General features: G+C 54.6%; 2 protein-coding genes across 14 annotated transcripts in view; both read left to right on the top strand.

Annotated features, from left to right (window-relative positions):
• KIF17 (kinesin family member 17) overlaps positions 1–8,722 on the top strand; it is a 32,786-nt gene extending 24,064 nt beyond the window's left edge. For 5 of the 13 annotated variants that reach the window (XM_036353105.1, XM_036353108.1, XM_036353112.1 and 2 more), the window contains 5 exons: positions 700–931; positions 3,383–3,641; positions 4,726–4,796; positions 6,129–6,249; positions 7,318–8,722. In XM_036353105.1, coding sequence (XP_036208998.1) covers positions 700–931; positions 3,383–3,641; positions 4,726–4,796; positions 6,129–6,249; positions 7,318–7,496 — 862 coding nt within the window. In that variant the 3' untranslated portion in view covers positions 7,497–8,722. Of the gene's footprint in view, positions 1–699; positions 932–3,382; positions 3,642–4,725; positions 5,586–6,128; positions 6,250–7,317 lie in introns of those variants that run through there. The other 8 variants (XR_004974490.1, XR_004974488.1, XR_004974489.1 and 5 more) reach the window with 8 other exon arrangements.
• Positions 8,723–10,050: 1,328 nt separating this feature from the next.
• DDOST (dolichyl-diphosphooligosaccharide--protein glycosyltransferase non-catalytic subunit) lies at positions 10,051–18,360 on the top strand. The gene is made up of 11 exons (XM_036353102.1): positions 10,051–10,343; positions 10,554–10,664; positions 14,359–14,445; positions 15,353–15,456; positions 15,589–15,683; positions 15,978–16,071; positions 16,331–16,479; positions 16,813–16,960; positions 17,497–17,617; positions 17,736–17,842; positions 17,920–18,360. The coding sequence occupies exons 1-11, from the start codon at positions 10,142–10,144 to the stop codon at positions 18,067–18,069; spliced, it is 1,368 nt and encodes a 455-aa protein (XP_036208995.1). The 5' UTR covers positions 10,051–10,141; the 3' UTR covers positions 18,070–18,360.
• Positions 18,361–18,771: the final 411 nt, after the last annotated feature.

Raw genomic sequence — 18,771 nt, 5'->3', positions numbered from 1 at the left:
GAAACATCCATCAGCTGCCTCTTGCACACCCCTTACAGGGAATGTGCCCGCAACCAAGGTATATGCCCTTGACTGGAATCGAACCTGGGACCCTTCAGTCCGCAGGCTGACACTATCCACTGAGCCAAACCGGTTAGGGCATATTTTCTTAACAACTTTCAAATATGCAATACAGTGTTTTTAAGTCTAGTCTCTATGCTGTACGTGACATCCCCAGGACTTGTTTTATTACTGGAGGCTGGTGCCTTTTGACCACCTTCACCATTTGGCCAGCCCTCCAGCCGGATCTGTTCTGTGTCCAGGAGCTTGGCTGGCTGGTTCTGCTTCTGAGAGTCCATGTGTCAGTGGGAGCAGACGGATTGGTCTTTCTCTGACTGACTGCACTCAGCATGTGCCCGGGGGCTGGGTGTGGGGATGATCCCAGCCAGGCAATGCCCATCACCAGCTCCTGGGAGCACAGCGGAGCCTGGGAGGCGGGTGGCGGGTGGGTGAGATTCTCACCCTTCCTGTTGGGCACAGCCATGGCCGTGGTAGAGTTAGGTAGGTCCGGTAGGAACCTCGGTGCTGGCCCTGACCCTGTGGCCTCGCCTCTCGGAGCCTCAGTGGAGGCCTGCGGGAAGCGGGGCTGTTGGGAGGGTCCGTGGGTCGCGCTGGACGGCGAGCGCTCAGTGACGCGTGCTTTCCTCTCCGCGTGGGCAGCCTGCAGCTGCTGGAGCAGCAGGTGGTCGGTGGGGAGCAGGCCAAGAACAAGGACCTGAAGGAGAAGCACAAGCGACGGAAACGCTACGCGGACGAGCGCAGGAAGCAGCTGGTGGCCGCCCTGCAGAAGTCCGACGAGGACAGCGGGGAGTGGGTGCTGCTCAACGTCTACGACTCCATCCAGGAGGAAGTGAGGGCCAAGAGCAAGCTGCTGGAGAAGATGCAGAGGAAGGTGAGGCCCGCGGCGTCCATCCACCTGCACACGGCCTGTTAGTGGGAGCGGCCTTGACTTACGAGTGTCCCGACTAACGAGTTTTTTGAGATACCAGCTGTCTCTCGGCCAATTTTTTGCTTTGAGTTGACAGAGTAATTTGAGTTAATGAGCTCCTTAACGAGCTCGGTCTCAGAACGAATTAAATTGGTAAGTCGAGGCCCCACTGTGCATACATACATACAGATGATTATATTTAATACACAGTTTGATACAACCAAAAAAATAATTTTTATTGATTTCAGAGACGAAGGGAGAGGGAGAGAGAGAGAAACATCAATGATGGGAGAGAATCATCAGTCAGCTGCCTCCTGCACACCCCACACTGGGGATCGAGCCCACAACCTGGGCATGTGCCCTTGACCAGGAATCGAACCATGACCTCCTGGCTCATAGGTCGACGCTCAACCCCTGAGCCAGCCGGCCTGAGGCTCACTTTCCAGTGGGAGAGTGTGTGTGTGTGTGTGTGTGTGTGTGTGTAAGAAAGAACAACAGAGAAACAAGCAGCAGAGTCTGGGGTGATGACACTGCAGATACCGGGACGGGAGGCGGCTTTATTTTCCCACTTTCACTGAAGTGCAGACGTCCACGTCACAAATGCACAACTTAATCCACTGCCACAGGCCGAGTGCCCCAGGACACCGGCCCCCTAGTGGACGTGAGCATTCACCCCAGGAGCTCCTGGGGCCACCTTCATGGGGACAGGAAGTTGTGAGGGAGGTGTGGCTTCTAAGGTGGGGCCTCGAAGCTAAGAGGCAGCACCTGAAGGCAGAGGGTTCTGGGCCCAGAGGCGTCAGTGCTGGGAACAGGGAGCGGATCCAGGAACGGAGGAGGCAGCGTGGCCGTGGCTGAGCGTGGGGAGCGAGGCTGGGGCAGAGAATGAGGCCCCGCCTCTGCGCCAGTCACTTCCTCCTCCTCGGGTGGCGTGTCCTCTGCGCGGTCCGGGCCTCCTGGTGTCCCCTGGGCCACCTGCGGGTCCCCCCTCCTCGCCCACCAACACTGGCAACCGAGGGTCTTGCCAAAGCAGGAAGGTGGTGACTTTTTCCTCTTTAAACCGCTTTCATTTTATATTTTCTTGGCTACTTTCATGCCTTTTCTTAGTACCTCTTGTTATGCTTTTCAGTCAAATTCATTCTTCCTTGGATATCTCATAACTTGGTTTTCCTATCTAAGTGTTTTTTATTTATTTATTTTTAAAAAATATATTTTATTGATTTTTTACAGAGAGGAAGGGAGAGGGATAGAGAGTCAGAAACATCGATGAGAGAGAAACATCGACCAGCTGCCTCCTTCACACCCCCCACTGGGGATGTGCCCGCAACCAAGGCACATGCCCTTGACCGGAATCGAACCTGGGACCCTTCAGTCCGCAGGCCAATGACGCTCTATCCACTGAGCCAAACCGGTTAGGGCTAAGTGTTTTTTAAATCCTCACCTAAGGATATGGTTATTGATTTTTATTTATTTATTTTTTTTGAGAGAGGGAGAGAGGGAGGGAGGAAGGGAGGGGAGAGAGAGAGAGAGAGAGAGAGAGAGAGAGAGAAACATCGATTGGTTGCCTCCTGTATGTGCCCTAACTGGGGATCAAGCCCGCGACCTTTTTGGTATATGGGCTAAGACTCCAACCAACTAAGCCACCCAGCCAGGGCGACATACCTAAATTGAAAACAAAAACCACACAAATTCTTCCTGGGTTTGGTGAATGTCCCATCTCACACTGTCTTCATTTTTGTCCATTTCCATGTTAAGTTTTGGACTTCTGACTTGAAGTCTTCATGTCTGTGACTACCTGTTGAAGGGATTTTTATTCACATTGGGGTGCTGTGTTACGTGTTTAATGTCTGGCTCGATGCCCTCGTGCTGTGGGGGGATTTTCTCCTGAAATGCACTGATCTACATTTCTGTTCCTTGTAGTAGCTCTCCTGTTTTTCATAACGACACAGCAGTTACACTCAAGAGAAATGAAAATATGTCCACACAAAGACTTGTGCACGAATGTTCAGAGCAGCATCATTCATTACAGCCCAAAGCGAAAACAGGCATAAACGAAGGAATGTAGCATATTCGCCCAACGGGAGAGTATTCCGCAGTAAAAGGAAGTACTGATACGTGATACAACACGGTGAACTTGAAAACACCATGTTACGCGAGAGAAGCCAGACACAAAAGGCGACATAGTGTGTGCTTCCGTGATTTCATTCATAAGAAATGTCCAGAATAAGCACATTTACAGACAGGAAGTAGACTGGTGGTTGCCTAGGGGGGTTGGGAGAAGTGGGGAATGACGAATGAGTATGGGGTCCCTTTTGGGGCGATGAAATGCTCCCACACTGGTCGGGACAATGGCCGCACAACTCTGAATGTACTAAGAGCCACTGAATGAACTGTACACTTTAAATGCTTTATTTCCAGCTTCGGGCGGCAGAGGTGGAGATCAAAGACCTGCAGTCGGAGTTTGAGCTCGAGAAGATTGATTACCTGGCCACCATCCGCCGGCAGGAACGCGACTTCCTGCTCTTCCAGCAGCTGTTGGAGCAGGTGCAGCCGCTGATTCGCCGGGACTGTAACTACAGCAACCTGGATCGGGTCCGGCGCGAGTCCTGCTGGGACGAGGACAACGGCTTCTGGAAGATCCCGGAGCCCGTGGTCATCAAAACCAGCCTCCCAGTAGGTCAGGAGCCTGGCTCTCCCTGGGCCCTCCCTCCCCGCCTCCACACTTTGCTTCCCTGCAGACTGACAGGAAGCCATGGGCCTCGTCCTGCTGGCTGTGGGTGAAACAGACATGTGACCCCGAGATTCCAAAACATGGGGGGTCTGAAAGAACGGTGTGTTCTGAGTCAGTTGGAATTCTGGCTCCATCACTCCCTGTGTGACCTCTTTGGGACTCAGTGTCCTCATCTGTGAAATGGGGATTAATACCAGCACCTTAAAGGGTGCGTGTGGCTTACAATGTATTAATACATGTAAAACCCTCAGAGCCATGCCAGGCACATCTTAAGTGCATGGGACACTGCAGCATCATCGTGATCCTATCATTTCACCCCACAACCATCCTGTGAAGGACAAGGACCACTGCCCCTGGTTTACACGGGAGGAAGTGGACTCTCAGAGAGGGGAGCGCCTGTCAGTCACAGCATGAGGTGCAGGGCCAGGGAGGCAAACGAGCTGTCCCCTGCAGGCCTGGTTCAACTTCTGCCTTTGCACTAACCTTCCTGTGACCTTAAGAGGGTCACAGTCCCTCTTGGGCTTTGGTGCTCTCATCTTCACAAAGAAGTGGGTGGGGTGGGGGGGGGATAAGAGGATCTTCGAGGCGCCTCCATCTTGAAGTGGAGTCTGGCCAGACTGAGTGGCTCTTTCTGCAGCCACGAAGCTGGCTCTGCCCATGCAGAGAGCAGTAGCTGTTACAGCCCACAAGGCCCCCGCCAGTTCTGCCCCTGGTCAGAGGGTTGTCCAGGCCCCATGTCTCCAGTGTTTATGGCCACTGACACCATCTCTGCTGACACTCCAGGCAGCTGCAGCCTTCCTCCCGCCCCCACCAGCCTGCCATCTTCTTTGGGGTCTGAGCCCTCCTGTTGTGTTTCCCGGAGGCATCCCTTTGCTTGGCCCGGGAAGGCCTCCCTTGGCTCCAACCAAGCCTGAGCCAGGCCTAACGCGCCCCCGACTCCACCCCACCCCAGGGGAGACGGCTGCAGCCCACCCTGTCCTTCTGGCCCCCATAGCGAGCAGCAGGCACTTCAGCTTTTGTTTTCTCACAGCAGTTTCAACAGGGCTGCAGAACAGACCAGCCCGCAAAACCTCCGCGGCAGACAGCGGCGAGCTGGGCATGGTAAGACCCCCGGAGAGGGAGCGAGGGGTGGGCTGAGGGGGCTGGCGCCAGGGTGCATTACCACAGGGAGCTGGACTTCTACTTCCTTCCGCCCTGAGGATTCAAGCAGGGGGCCGAACCGGGGTCCTTCCTGTGCACCTGTTGGCACCTAGACCTTCAGCCCCCTCTGGCCCTCATCCAAACCCACGTGTGGTCACGACGACCAGAGGGAAAGGAGACGGTTCAGATCGGCCCAGCTGCGGGGGAGCACAGAAGCGGCAGCTCGAACCCCAGAAGCCCAGCAGCACAGTTTGGCGCCCTGGGCCCTCGCTGGTCTAAAGCTCTGATTGGCTGCTTTGGATAGCTTAACTATATAAAAAAGGGAAAGTTGTTCCTGAAAAACACACACACAACATTCTTACCCTGGGACCACTAAGGGGTTCTATTAGTCAGAATGCTTTTACTCCCGGTGATAGCTACCCGAAGCAGACAATCACAAGCAAAAGGGGAATTTCCTGGTGCATGTTAAGAGAACCGGTTTCAGGCATGGCTGGATCTCGGGGCTCAGACAGCCAGGCTTCCCTTCGTATTCTAGCGTTGGACCCAGGCAGGCTTTTCTCCAAGTGAGAAAGGCAGGAAAGACGGCTGCTGGCGATTAGTGACCCAACAGAGAGACCGGTCTCTTAGCGTCCTCACACCAGTGCTGGTGTAGATTCTGATCTGTTCTGCCTGGTCCCAGGCCTACTCTTGGACCAATGACTATGTCCAGAACATGGAGTTCTGTGATTGGTCCAGTGTGGGTCACATGTCCAGCTGTGTAGCAAGGGGTGGGTGGGTGGGAGTGGTGGTATTAGGGCACTCTGAATGATCACCCCACCAGGACGATGTTGGGGGGAGAAGGATAGGTCCCCGAAGGAAGAGATTCAGGGTGAAGAAAAGTCCACGAGAGTGAAAAACAATAGTTCTTGGTGATAGAAAGATTGGGGCTCCAGTTCTAACGATTATAAACGCGCCCCTGAGCTGAGCGCTGTATTACTCTCCTGTGATGTGTTTGTGTACGGATGATGGGTTTGGGTGTGTTGTGTTGTCCTTGCCCGGATGGAGCTGGCACAGTGCCCTCTGCTGAGGTTTGCAGGAGGGAATGAGGCACTTCCATTCCCAAGGGAGGGGTGGGGGGTGTAGGCTCGGCTGGATCCCACCCCAGGAGGCCGGTCTGTAGCCGATACACGGGAGGGGCAGCGGGGCCAGGGAAGCCCATCCCCCAGGCTTGCGGAGGCCGCTGAGCCCTGGGTGAGGGCCCACATAAGAGCTGCACGAACAAGGGGTCTTAACCGTGAGGGTCTGGGCTCTCAGCAGGAAGAAGACCGCTACAGGCTGATGCTCAGTCGGAGCGACAGTGAGAATATTGCCAGTAACTACTTCCGGCCAAAGCGGGCCAGCCAGATCCTCAGCACAGATCCCAGGAAGAGCCTCGGTGAGTGCCCTGCCCCCTCTTGTCCTGCAGCCTCTTCCCTCGGCCCTCGGCCAACAGGGAGGGGCTGACGGGCCGGACGGAGTCAGACAGGCCTGGTCCTCAGCTATTAAGTGAGGGGGAGACACAGGATTAGGTAAATGAAATGGGGAACGGCCCAGCCCAGGGCCTGCACATAGTAGGTGCTCAATACAGCCTCCCCTTTCCTCCTGGGGAGACGTGCGATTTGATTCATCTGCTCCCCCGACATGCACTGGGCCCCCTACACTGGTCAGGGCCTGGCGTGGGGCTACGTGACCCTGGACAGTTACCAGCCCCCTCAGCTGCCAGGGTATTGGCTTTCCCCTGAGCCAAGGGGGCAGACAGGGTCACAAAAGCAAAACACGTTCAAAAGCAAGAACTGAAAATCACTTCATTCTTCTGCTTTTAAAGACCTCAGGACTTCCAGTAAAATATCCGTGAGAAGCACATCTCAGTCCTGTATTGAGGTTATTTAAGAGACAAAGTGGGTGGAGTTGAGGACTAAGGAAAGAAAAGTTGGACAGGAAATAAACTAACATCCGTTGGGAACCTGGCGCGGTGCCCATGGGGCAGATGAGGAAACTGAGGCCGAGAGGCTCAGCCAGGCATCCCTGACTGAGCTCAGGGTGGCTGCAAGGAATGGCTCCGGCCAGCCTAAATCTCTGACTGGCTGCTTTTGATAGCTTAACGTTGTAAAAAAGGGAACGTTCCTGAAAGAAGCACACACACACACACAAAACTATTCTTAACCGAGGACCACTGAGGGGTTTTCTCCCAAGTGAGGCCATCCTTCTAGGAAGGGGTGGAGCTGGGCTTTGAACCCAGGCTTGTCTGGCTTGAGATCCCAGGCTGTGTCCCAGCCCAGACCCTTTGGGCGCAGACATAGTGCCGGGTCTGAGGCCCCAACCCGAGCAGCTTAGAACGTGGGGTCCTAGCAGTGGGACCAGGGCTGGGGCCGGGTGGGGGCGGGACAGGGGCCGCACCCGCACGCAGTGCTTTCCTTCCCACCTGCACTCCCGGCTCACCAGCGCCCTCCGCCCTCCTCCACAGCCTATCACAGCTCGCCGCCAGGCCTCAGCTCCCCCCTCGGCAACAGCTCCGCCATACCACCCTCCCAGGCCGCTGAGATGCCCCAGCCCCGGCCCTTCCGCCTCGAGTCCCTCGACATCCCCTGCACCAAGGTCAAGCGTAAGAAGAGCAGAAGCAGCTTTGGCAGCGAGCCTCTGTGAACACAGCTGCCTGCTGGGGGCTTCGGGACTGCCAGGCCCCCCGGGGCAGCCCCAGCCAGGCCTCCTCTCCTGCCCCCGGGTGACAGGGGCGCTGGAGGGGGCCCTCGCCCTGGAGGGCAAATTCCCTTCCCTGTTCCCCAGAGAGCCCACTGCTGCCCGGGCGGGAGCCCCTCGGAGCTAGACCGTCCTTGGAAAGGCCCCTCCAGCTCCCAGTGCCACGTCAGTATTTCCACCTGCTCACCTGCCACGGAGCCGCCATCTGTGCCCACCAGTGTTGTTCAGAGCCCCAATGGGCTCTGCCTCAAGGCCTTTACCGACAGCGTGTCAGCAACTTCCCCGTGGATCGCGCTCAACGTGTCGGTGATGGAAAACTGTGCTTCTGTCCGGTTGGCCCCACTTCCTGGGGGAAGCCCCGCAGGACGGTGCGCGAGGCCTGAGCAGTTGCCCCTGGTCTGTGGCTCCCGGCCGGTCTGTGGCCCAAGGAGCCCGCTCCGCATTAAGCTGCCCCAATAAACTGTCTTTTACCCACAAGCCCCCCTCCCTGGTTCTCTGGCAGCGGCACCGGGCCCCTCCCTGCCTGGAAGCCCTTCCTGGAGCCCGGGTCTCAAACAGCCGAGGCCGTTAGGACAAACAGGCTCCCAGGTGTCTGCGACAGTGCCCTGCGGTTGTGAGCACCAGTGCTCGTTTCTGGGGAAAGCGTCTGACCTGCCATTAGGCTCTCAAAGCATCTTCGACCCAGGAAAGCCGAACCCTTGTTTAGGAAACCGGCTGCGGCCCAAAGGAGGCCCAGGTGGGGTCTGCCCTCGGGGGCTGTGCTGGAACCGGGTGTCCTGACAGGGCCACCCCAGCAACCTAGGCCCACACCCCTCCCCTAGTTCCTTGTAGCCCAGGCCTGCCTCCTGGGAGGGGCTCATACTCCCAGGGAGAAGTTTTGGCCTTTGGTGCTGTCCTGAGCCTCATTTCACTCTGAGCCTCATCTGTGAGACGGGGATAAACACCCGCCTCCTAGAGTTCATGTGAAGGTAAAACGCGGTGGTCTCTAAAGTTCCGGTGCACAGCAGGTGCTCCGGGTCAGCCCATCCTTCCTCCTCTGTTATTATATTTCGTTATCGATTTCAGAGAGGAAGGGAGAGGGGGAGAGAAACATCAATAATGAGAACCATTGATCGGCTGCCTCCAGCACGTCCCCTACTGGGGATCGAGCCCGCAACCCAGGTGTTGGGGGCCAGATGTCAGCCCGGCTCAACCTGTCAGGCTGCCCCTGACACCCAGGCATGTGCCCTTGGCCGGAATCGAACTTTGGACCCTTCAGGGCAACGCTCTATCCATTGAGCCAAACCAGCTAGGGCTCCTCTGTATTTTATATTAGTTGCTGTGGCTCATGCTACAAACCACATGCTGGGCCAAGGAGCTCACCTCCTGGAGAAGCTGGGGTGGGGTGGAGGGTGCTTAGGTACCTACGCAGGCAGCCTGCAGATACACTTGGAATAAGAGGGAGCCAGGTCTTCATGGGAACAAAGTCCTCTTGGTGAAGGGAGCAGCAGCAGGTGGTGGGGGCGGGGGCGGGGGGCTCCCATAAAGGATGGAGAATATCTGGGGAGGCTTAAGATGGGGACGTGGGGAGGGAGAGGGAGCTGCATGAGCGAAAGGCAGGAGGCGAGGAAGCTGAGGGTAGGTTAAAGGTCGGAGGAGACCTGTTCCAGGTAAGCCCTGGGTGGGACTAAGGAGCACGAGGCTGCAGACCTGACAGTGGAGGGCCGCTGGGAGTCCGTGGGCTGGGGCAGACTCCTAAGCAACGGTTTAGTTAGAGGTGGACTGAAGTCGTGGGGCTGCTTGTGGGGGCTTTCCCTTAGACCTGTGACGGCCCGAGGCAGGTCGGAGGCGAGCCCTGGCCCTGGTCAGCGTAGAAGGGTTGGGAGCCACCATCACTGAGCGGTTGCTCAGCCTAGCCCTGCACTGGCGCCTCAACCGGCTCCAGTCCCCGCAAGAGCCCAGGGCTGTTCCAAGGGCACACAGAAGGGTAGGCGAGCTGCCTCTGGCCATTTTATTTCCAGCCTAGCACAGTGGCCTGGAGAGGAGTGAACTCCCGGGGTAAAGGGGCTAGTGAGGGACCGAGCCTGGGAATGAGCCTAATTAGAGCTTTTTTTTGTCGCTAGGTTAGTCCACCGCCCTTTCCTACCTGCAGGAGGGCCACCAGGCAGGGCAGGCCACGCCAGGCCAGGAGTCTAAAGTGTCCCTGTCCCTGATCTTATTTTTCCAATCGTTTCCTCTCTGGAGATGGTGGAGGAGGGGCCCGGTTCCCAGTCCCGAGACTGGACTGGACCAGAGAGAAACGAAAAGGTGGTCCAGGGAGGCCCCTGTCAAGACCACGCAAGACGGGACCACTCAGACTAAGCGTCCTGTTGATTGGCCGGGGCTGCAGAGCTGTCTCTCTAGGATTGAGCCGTTTTCTTTAGGGAGGCGGAGCCTCGTTCCCTTTCCACCAATAGGATTGAGAGGTTCCGCCTACAACCAAGGCACTTCCGGTGGTGCTCCTGGCTCGGTTCCTATCACCTGAACCGCGGCTCTTGGAGTCCGGCCCCGGCGAACCCAGATCACTTCCGGGTGGAACTCCAGGACCCCGAGCCGCGATTGGCTGGCCTTAGATGGGTACTTCCGGTGTCCAGGTGCTCGGGTTCTTTGGCAGGAGTAGAAAGATGGAACTTGGCGCCGCCGCCCGTGTTTGGTCCCTCTTGTGGCTGCTGCTGCTGCTTGGCCTGGTCGGCGCCAGCGGTCCCCGCACCCTAGTGCTGCTGGACAACCTCAACCTGCGGGAGACGCATTCGCTTTTCTTCCGGAGTCTGAAGGGTGAGGCGGGGGTCCGAGGGGGCGGCGGGTGAAAGTCTGAGTTTGGAAAGGCCCCCCAGCCCGAGGGCAACGGCCACCCTCCCTCGCACTCGTTCTCCACGAGCGGGCCGCCCAGGTCTGGCCTGCCGCTTGGGGGCGGGGGGAGGGCTGTCGCGGTCTCTGCAGCGGCGGTTTCCCTCAGCCTCAGTTGCCTGCTTTCTCCTTGTGCAGATCGGGGCTTTGAACTCACATTCAAGACCGCAGATGACCCCAGCCTGTCCCTTATTAAGTACGGGGAGTTCCTCTATGACAATCTCATCATCTTCTCCCCCTCGGTAGAAGGTAAGGGCCGCGCATCACCTTTCGCCCGGGGTGGTAGGTTCAGGACTGATCTGTCACTTTGTTCTGCATCTCGGGCATGTGCTGGGTCATGGGATGGTCACTAGCCCTCGCCACAGCTGCTGCGGGTGAAGAGGAACGTGCTAACCTCTGTCCTGGGCCAATCAGGGCACAGCTTCTGGAAAGACACAGCTGAGGACTGTAGGGTCAGGTGTTGCCACAGACCATGAGCCTGGGCCCCTGCTAATCTGAGAAGTGAATTTTCCCTGTAAAGCGACTGATAGGAAAGATGGAGGACCCCTAGCAGGGCTGGCCTGGGCGGAAGGAGGAAATGGCATGTTGTTAACAGGGTGTGCAGTAAAGAGGCTGTAGCCGTTGAACTTGTGGATTCATAGTTCTCAGGCTGAAAAAGAGGAATGATCTAGCCTCGCTCCCTAGTTGAGGCTGGATGGCTAGGTCTAGAACAGAATGAATGTCTTTACTTCAGTATTCCTGCGACAGAGAGCTTACGCGGCGGTCAACTCCACCGCTGGACAACTCTGTCACTTCTTATATTACATTGGAATTTGCCTCCTATTTCCTACTCTATTTGGGGTGGGGAGAGGAGGAAGGGGTTTCTTACACTCCTCGGCCTTAGAGAGTTGGTCTGATGCTTTGATTACAGGCACAGCCTGCACGTAATCATAGCTGGTTCAGCTGGTTCTTCTCAGACTAAATACCCCCAGTTCCTTTGGCTGTTTCTCTTTGCCGAGCTTTTTGGTGGGCATCTAGTCTCCTCTTCTGTAGTGGCTTCCATTTGTCTTTTTCTCCGAGGACTCAGGTTGCCATTTCTTCCTTCCGCTGATGGAGCTCAGGAAGTCTGTCGCTTCGTTGGCATCTACTTTATTCTCTGTAGTTCCTGTGAGGCTGGATTCAGCCAGATCCCTGAAGTATTTTTCTCAAGGCTCCAAACAGTTACACGATACCCCCAGCTCCCCTGCACAATGTGCCTCTGGTGTTGGCTTTTCGGAGGCAGGTGTAGTGGGTGGAAGTGAGCCCAGGCTGTACAAATGAAAATCGTCTGGTTACTTTGTGTGTGTGTGTGTGTGTGAATGAATGTGAATGGAGCCTTCAGCTGGTTAATTGGCTTTGCCCAGTTTCTTCTGTGTTTGGAGCTCTGGAAGAGGTCCTCACAGCGACAGAGCGCTTGCCCTGAGGAGTTCTTTCAGTCCGTCTGTGAGGCGATACGAATAAGGACCTGAAATGAGATGCCAAACCCTGGGTGGGGCGGAACGCGGTGGAGCGCAGGAGCCGCCTGCGTTGTGCTCAGGAGGTAGAGTGGGAGTGTCGCTGAGAAGGAGGGACACGGTGGGTGAGACAGGGAGAAGGGGTGAAGATGGGTGGGAGAAAGTAGATGTCAGAGCCTGACAGTGTTTCCCAAGTGTTAGTCGACTTTCCGTACCTCCTTCGTGATATTCACCAGATTTTATATCACCTGTGCTAATTGGTGTTTTTCTTTAAACTGACTTGCTTTTTAAAAACTAAAATAACATTTTAAAAGGAACCCAGGAATGAACCCAGTGTCACCACGGAAATGGAGTCGGTGTTGTCCTTGCCTTCAGTAGAAGGCAACTATAAATACACTAAGTGCAGTGCTGAGTCCTATACAGATTCTGTTCCCTGCAGCCCGAGGCTTCCTCTTGCAAGAGGAGATGAGAAAGTGAGGGAAGGGTTACAGCCCGGTATCCAGCTGAGACACTGTCTCTGACAGAGGACTGAGATGTGACGTGACTGAAAGCTCTGCCCCACGTCACCTTGTCACCTTTTCTGTCCCTGGCAGAGTGGGTCCCACACTTTGGGAAACATGGCTGCAGTTCTTCAGGCACTCCTGGGAGAAGGCTTGTCTCTGCTGCGGGGGGTCAGGGAAGGGTTTGGCCCCTGCTTCAAGGGCCCTTATGTGGTCCCGGGACCACCGTTAGCCCATTCGGGTGTGAGAACGCTGCTGAGTCAGTGGGTTCCTTGCCCTCTCTGGGGTCAGGAAGCTTCCAAGTTGAATTCAGTAAAGTAATGGCTACAGAAGAAGGACCCTCTGTACCCCCAAACTCTGGGTCCCTTTTTGTAGGTAGGGAAATGGTCTTAGAAAGGCGAAGGGATGCCTAGATGTAAGCCCAGGTGTCTCCATTTCAGCAGCGGGACTCTTGACATTTTGGACGGGATAATTCTTCGTTGAGAGGGCTGTCCTGTGTACTACAGGGTGTGTAGCAGCACCCTGGGCCCTCTACCCACTAGATGGCAGTACACTCGCCCCTGGTGACAACCAGAAATGCTAAGACAGTGTCCCTAAGGGGACACTGTACTGTAGGAGCTGTTACTCAGTCTGTAGGAGTGGAGATGGCTTTGTAAATGTCGTCGGAGAGGCTGGGTTTCCAGGTACATGTTCTCGCTGAGCCTGAAGGAAAAGTAAGGTGCTTTGTTTTTGTTATTTATGTGAAAATTACCAAATTAAACAGGATCATTCTCACATTCAGATCTTTACAGCTAGTTTTGGATGCTTACGGCAGTCACCCGACCAAATTGACCAAAAAGGATATAATCTCACAATTACAGATGTTGGAAATTAATGACCCTTTTTGGTGATCACTTTTTTTTTTTAAAGCACAGTATATGAAGTGGCTCTGTTATGGCTACAATGGCTATAAACCTGTAGGATTTCTAGAAAAAACCCTACTCATGTTGGGTGAGTACTAGTCTCAGCGACAGACAGCATCATCCTTAGAGTCAAAAGTGCTCTTTCTCAGATAACTTAGAAGTGAAGTTGATGGGCTCTTGCAAACCATGTTAGGTGACCCCCAGAGTGGCTCTAAAGGTGCAGCCAATGAGTATGAATGAAATTGTTTCATGGAGTGAGTGGGAGAATGCAGCATTTTTAAACAAATATTTTATACTAGAGGCCTGGTGCATGAAATGTGTGCACGGGACTGGGGGTATCCTCAGCCCAGCCTGCACCCTCTCGCAGGCTGGGACCCCTCGATGGACATCCCTCTCACAGTCTGGGACCATTCGCTCCTTACTGCCTACCTGCTCGCTGCTCCTTAGCCCTTGGCTCGCTGCTCCTTAGCGCTGGCTTCTGGCTGAGCAGCACTCCCCATTGGGAGCACACTGACCACCAGGGGGCAGCTCCTGCATTGAGTGTCTGCCCCCTGGTGGTCAGTGTGCATCGTAGCGACTGGTTGTTCTTATTCCGCCGTAACAATCGCTTAGGCTTTTATTGTATAGACTAGAGACCCAATGCACAAAATTTGCGCAAGGGGGCCTGGCCCCCTGCCCCTGAGGCGGTTGCCTCTGCCCACCTCAGTTTCATCCGGAAGGTCATCTGGAAGGACGTTCCGTCTAATTAGCATGTATTATGCGTTTATTATTATAGATGTGACTTGAAGAGTGTATAAATAACTTGACAACTATAATTGGTGGGCGTTTGACTATTTAATGTATACTTCTAAAAGTTGAATTCAAGCCATTATTTTTGGATCACATTGAAAAATATGGGAGAATTGCCCTGTATCAGGGCATATATGGTAAACATTCCTCTTGTTTTGGGCCTCCAGAGGGCAATATTCTGTTAATGATTGTGGCTGGTCTGCTTCCCCACCCCTCCCCCCAATGTCAGAGGAGCAGTGAGAGGAACCTTCTGCATCACTGAGTCTGGTACTTTTTTCAGATTTTGGAGGCAACATCAACGTGGAGACCATCAGTACCTTTATTGACGGTGGAGGCAGTGTCCTGGTAGCTGCCAGCTCAGACATTGGTAGGTCTGATCTCAGTAGTTCTGCTGCTTCCCCCATTTGTCCAGGAAGCTTGGAGAGCTTTACAAATGGAAGCTGCCAAATTGTCCTTCATTGGGTGGTCCTTGCCAGGGAGTGAGTGAGGCAACTACAGAGCCATTTAGTCCCTCCTGGCCTCTGACCAGAACCAATGAGATGCGGGTCCTTTTAAGGGCTGGGAACCCTGTTTTTTTCTCTGTTTTTCCCCCCCCCCCCCCCCCCTTGTTTTGTGGTGATTCTTTCCTTAAAAAGAGGAGACAAGTAAGGAGAGCCCAATTGGGTAGAACACAAAGCAAATTTTTGTTTTGTTTACTGTTTTGGAAAATTTTAAAGATACTTAGAAGTAGGAAGAACCATGAACAACACCTGGCCAATCTTGTTTCACCTTTTTCAGTATTGACAGCTTTTAACACGTTAAGCGCCATGTCAGTCACCGGTGACTGACACTCGACTTTCTGTCCAGACCGGTCAGTCACTGGTGCCACCAGCATATCGGTGAAATCGGGTATCGCGGGCTAAACGGAAAGGAAGACAAAACAGGCTTGGCGCTTAACGTGTTAAGAACCACCTTGGGTGGTGGTTTGGTGAAGTGGTGATGAGGAAGAGAGAAACCTTATCAGCCGGGGCTCATCCAGGTCAGGTTTGCTGAGGAGGTACTTTGCTTCAAAGGGGGGTCTTGTGCAGAACCAAGGTCACTGTATTTGTGGAGGGAGAAGGCCAGGTGTTTGTTGTTGATTTTTACCACCCCGTCGTCCAGGGATCCAGCTGGTGACGCTGCAGGGCCCTGGGGATGACTGGGAGAGTGAATCATAAGGATGCCAGGGCAAGTGACATAGCTTGGCCCAGGCCCACCCCTAAGGGCTCAGCCAGGCATCTCTTGGGTCTGTGCAGGTGACCCTCTTCGCGAGCTGGGCAGTGAGTGTGGGATTGAGTTCGATGAGGAGAAAACAGCTGTCATTGACCATCACAACTACGACATCTCCGACCTTGGACAGGTAATCAGACCGCCACCTTCCAGGTGTCAGTCCCTTGTAGCAAAGCTCACCCTAGTAACCGTGCGGGGGTCGGGAGGGACCCCTGGCTTGGGGGCACCTTTCCGACCACCGGCCTCCCCTCTGCTGTTGCAGCATACGCTCATTGTGGCTGACACTGAGAACCTGCTGAAGGCCCCGACCATTGTTGGGAAGTCGTCTCTAAATCCCATCCTCTTTCGAGGTGTTGGGTGAGTGAGCAAGGAGAGGCCAACGGAAACCTGGGGGAGGGGGGTCACTTTGTTTTGTCAGGAAACCTACCAGACTTGTGATTAGTTGGGGTTATTCCTTCCTCCAGAAGATGCAGGTGGGATTAAGTCATAACGTAAGAGTCAAAACTTCGTAGTTACAGCAAGAGGAGAGCTAAGTGTTTGCCAGTTAAGGAAGTAGGATTCACTCCTGTGAAGAGATGGCCCTTAGGGGTCCCAGGTCCTTGGGGCTCAGTTCTTGGGTCTGAGTTGGGTGGTTCTCTCTCTCTTCCCCAGGATGGTGGCTGATCCTGACAATCCTTTGGTGTTGGACATCCTGACAGGCTCTTCCACCTCGTACTCCTTCTTCCCAGATAAACCTATCACCCAGGTGAGGGGCCTTTGCAGTCTCGAGACCCCATCTCCTGGGCCTGGTACAAGCGCTTTTTTATTGGAGAGGAGACCTAAGCAGGAAAGCACACGCGGCCGAGGCTGGGGAAACGAGGAGCGGGGGAGCGGGGAGCGGGCAGAGTGGTGGCTCAGGTAGGGCCTAGGCTGTTCAGGTCTGGCCTGCGGTCCTCTTGCGCTAGGGGCCCGGCGGCTGTCCTTTGCCCTGGCTCTTGGGGATGACAGCCCCCTGTTGCTCCTAGTACCCCCATGCAGTGGGCAAGAACACCCTCCTGATTGCTGGGCTCCAGGCCAGGAACAACGCCCGGGTCATCTTCAGCGGTTCCCTCGACTTCTTCAGCGATGCCTTCTTCAACTCGGCAGTGCAGAAGGCCATGCCCGGCTCCCAGAGGTAGATGCCAGGGGACTTAGAGGCCTGTGGTCTGGGTGGTGGGGTCTGTGCAGAGGGGAGGACTCCGATGGGGAGGAAGAAGCCTTTTGGCTAAAAGTGTCAGAGGCTAAGCATCTTGAGGTGCGTTCAAATTATTGAAGGATTGACTTTGTTGCTATATTGGTCGTGCTGGCACTCCAAGCTAGTTATGCCTCTCTGGAGCACTTTGAAAATTGTGTACTTATTGTACAGGAACACCCAGAGCCGTGCCACCTCCCATCTTTTCATTTCTGTGTTCCCACTGGGAAGGCGTTGGTTCTGGCGCTGCAGCCTCTGCTGTTTCCCCTCCCGCAGGTATTCCCAGACGGGCAACTATGAGCTAGCTCTGGCCCTCTCCCGCTGGGTGTTCAAAGAAGAGGGTGTCCTCCGGGTGGGGCCTGTGTCCCACCATCGGGTGGGAGAGACAGCCCCACCCAATGCCTACACTGTCACTGACCTTGTGGTAAGAGCTTGGAGTGGGGGGCCTGGAGGTTTTGGCCATGTTGACCCAGCTCAAAAGCGTTTATGCAACATTTCTGTGTTGGGCCTACGTATGGGTGACCACGTTAACCTCTGCCCTGAAGAAAGTCAGTTTGGGTGCAGAGAATCGGAGATCTTGAGGGCGACCTTGTGGGAAGTGCAGAAGCAGGAGGGGCTTCTCTGACTCACTCTGCCAAGAGAAGTGCCGTTAGAGTCGGGTGTGAGGCAAGAGAAGTGGGGAAAGGCAAGAGAGCAGTGAGTGGAAGCAGGGATGCCCGAGAGCACCCGGCACCCCCGGGTGGAGCGCAGTTTGGGTGCAGGCTTCCACCAGCCTGTGAACAGGTGTGGATGGGAGTTAGAGGGGTTAGCCTGCCAGGGATATTTCAGTTACTGCCCGGGGGTGGGGCTTGCCCAGGTTTTCACATCTCCTGGGAGTTCCTGCCAGATTTGTGAGTAGCTCTGAGGGTGGCAGCCTCCCTCCGGTCATAGGCCCCCTGGCTAACTGGCCTTTTCTCGCAGGAGTACAGCATCGTGATCGAGCAGCTCTCTAATGGCCGGTGGGTCCCCTTTGATGGTGACGACATTCAGCTGGAGTTTGTCCGCATCGATCCTTTTGTGAGGACCTTCCTGAAGAAGAAAGGTAAAAGCGGTTCTCCCAGGAGGAGCTGCAGGAAGAGTCCCGCCTGTGGCTCACTCTCGGGAGGCTAACCGAGCGGCGCTCTGGGAACCCCTCCTGCTTATGTGTTGATCTTCCCCAGGTGGCAAGTACAGTGTCCAGTTCAAGTTGCCTGACGTGTACGGTGTGTTCCAGTTTAAAGTGGATTACAACCGGCTGGGCTACACTCACTTGTACTCTTCCACTCAGGTAAGCACAGCCCATTTCAGCCAGCGTGTCCCACTGGGCTTCTGAGAGGCCGGGGCCGTCACTCTGTCCTGTTGCAGGTGTCAGTGAGGCCACTGCAGCACACGCAGTATGAGCGCTTCATCCCCTCGGCCTATCCCTACTACGCCAGCGCCTTCTCCATGATGGCAGGACTCTTCATCTTCAGCATCGTCTTCTTACACATGAAGGAGAAGGAGAAGTCTGACTGAGGGCCTTGGGACTCCTCACAGCAATGGAGACACGGAGGTCTTTTTAATAGGATTGGATTAATAGGATTTAATAGGATTGGATTTTCCCCCCTTTTTTATTTTTATTTTTTTAAAGCCATGGGACAGTGGCATAACCTTACCTCAATGGGAGATGTAGCACTGGGTACAAAAGGAGTGGGGGTCCGGGGATGATTTTTATGTAAGTTTTTCCATCTCGTGCTGAGTGGTATTTTTCAAATGTGCAGCTACTCTCATTTCTGAAATAAATAGAAACATTACCCTCAAACTTCATCTGGCTTCCACTGTACTTTGCTAAAGAGGTAATGACTGGACACAAAACACTAAGTGGCCTCTCAATTTTGCTGAAGACTAGACTGTACTTTATGAAATGATAGTGTTTCCAAACTTCTCAAGGGATAAAATAAGGCTAATACACTGAGGCCAGTGGGGAATCACTGAAATGGGAATCTAAGGTAACAGCACTGCCTTTATAACAGGCACAGAATTGTTTGGTTTTCATAAGAACCTTAAGTATGTGTTCACTTGCTTTAGGCCAGCGGTCGCCAACCTTTTGGACCTCACGGACCACCAATGGTCTGCGGGCCACCAGTTGGCGACCGCTGCGTTAGGCAATAGCCATATTCCTGAAGAGTATGTGCAAAATTATATGTGAAATCCCTCCCATTGTTGATCTCTGCCCAC

The sequence above is a fragment of the Myotis myotis genome, unplaced genomic scaffold (genome assembly GCF_014108235.1).
Source record: "Myotis myotis isolate mMyoMyo1 unplaced genomic scaffold, mMyoMyo1.p scaffold_m19_p_2, whole genome shotgun sequence".
Classification (NCBI taxonomy): domain Eukaryota; kingdom Metazoa; phylum Chordata; class Mammalia; order Chiroptera; family Vespertilionidae; genus Myotis; species Myotis myotis.
This window is presented reverse-complemented; position numbering and strand designations above follow the sequence as displayed.

What these genes read in the sequence shown, in the direction of transcription:
- DDOST (XM_036353102.1), top strand. Translation starts at nt 10,142, where the DNA reads ATGGGTACTTCCGGTGTCCAGGTGCTCGGGTTCTTTGGCAGGAGTAGA. An exon ending in CAGATAAACCTATCACCCAG is followed by an intron (nt 16,072 to 16,330) that starts GTGAGGGGCCTT and finishes TGTTGCTCCTAG; the next exon opens with TACCCCCATGCAGTGGGCAA. An exon ending in GCCATGCCCGGCTCCCAGAG is followed by an intron (nt 16,480 to 16,812) that starts GTAGATGCCAGG and finishes CCCCTCCCGCAG; the next exon opens with GTATTCCCAGACGGGCAACT.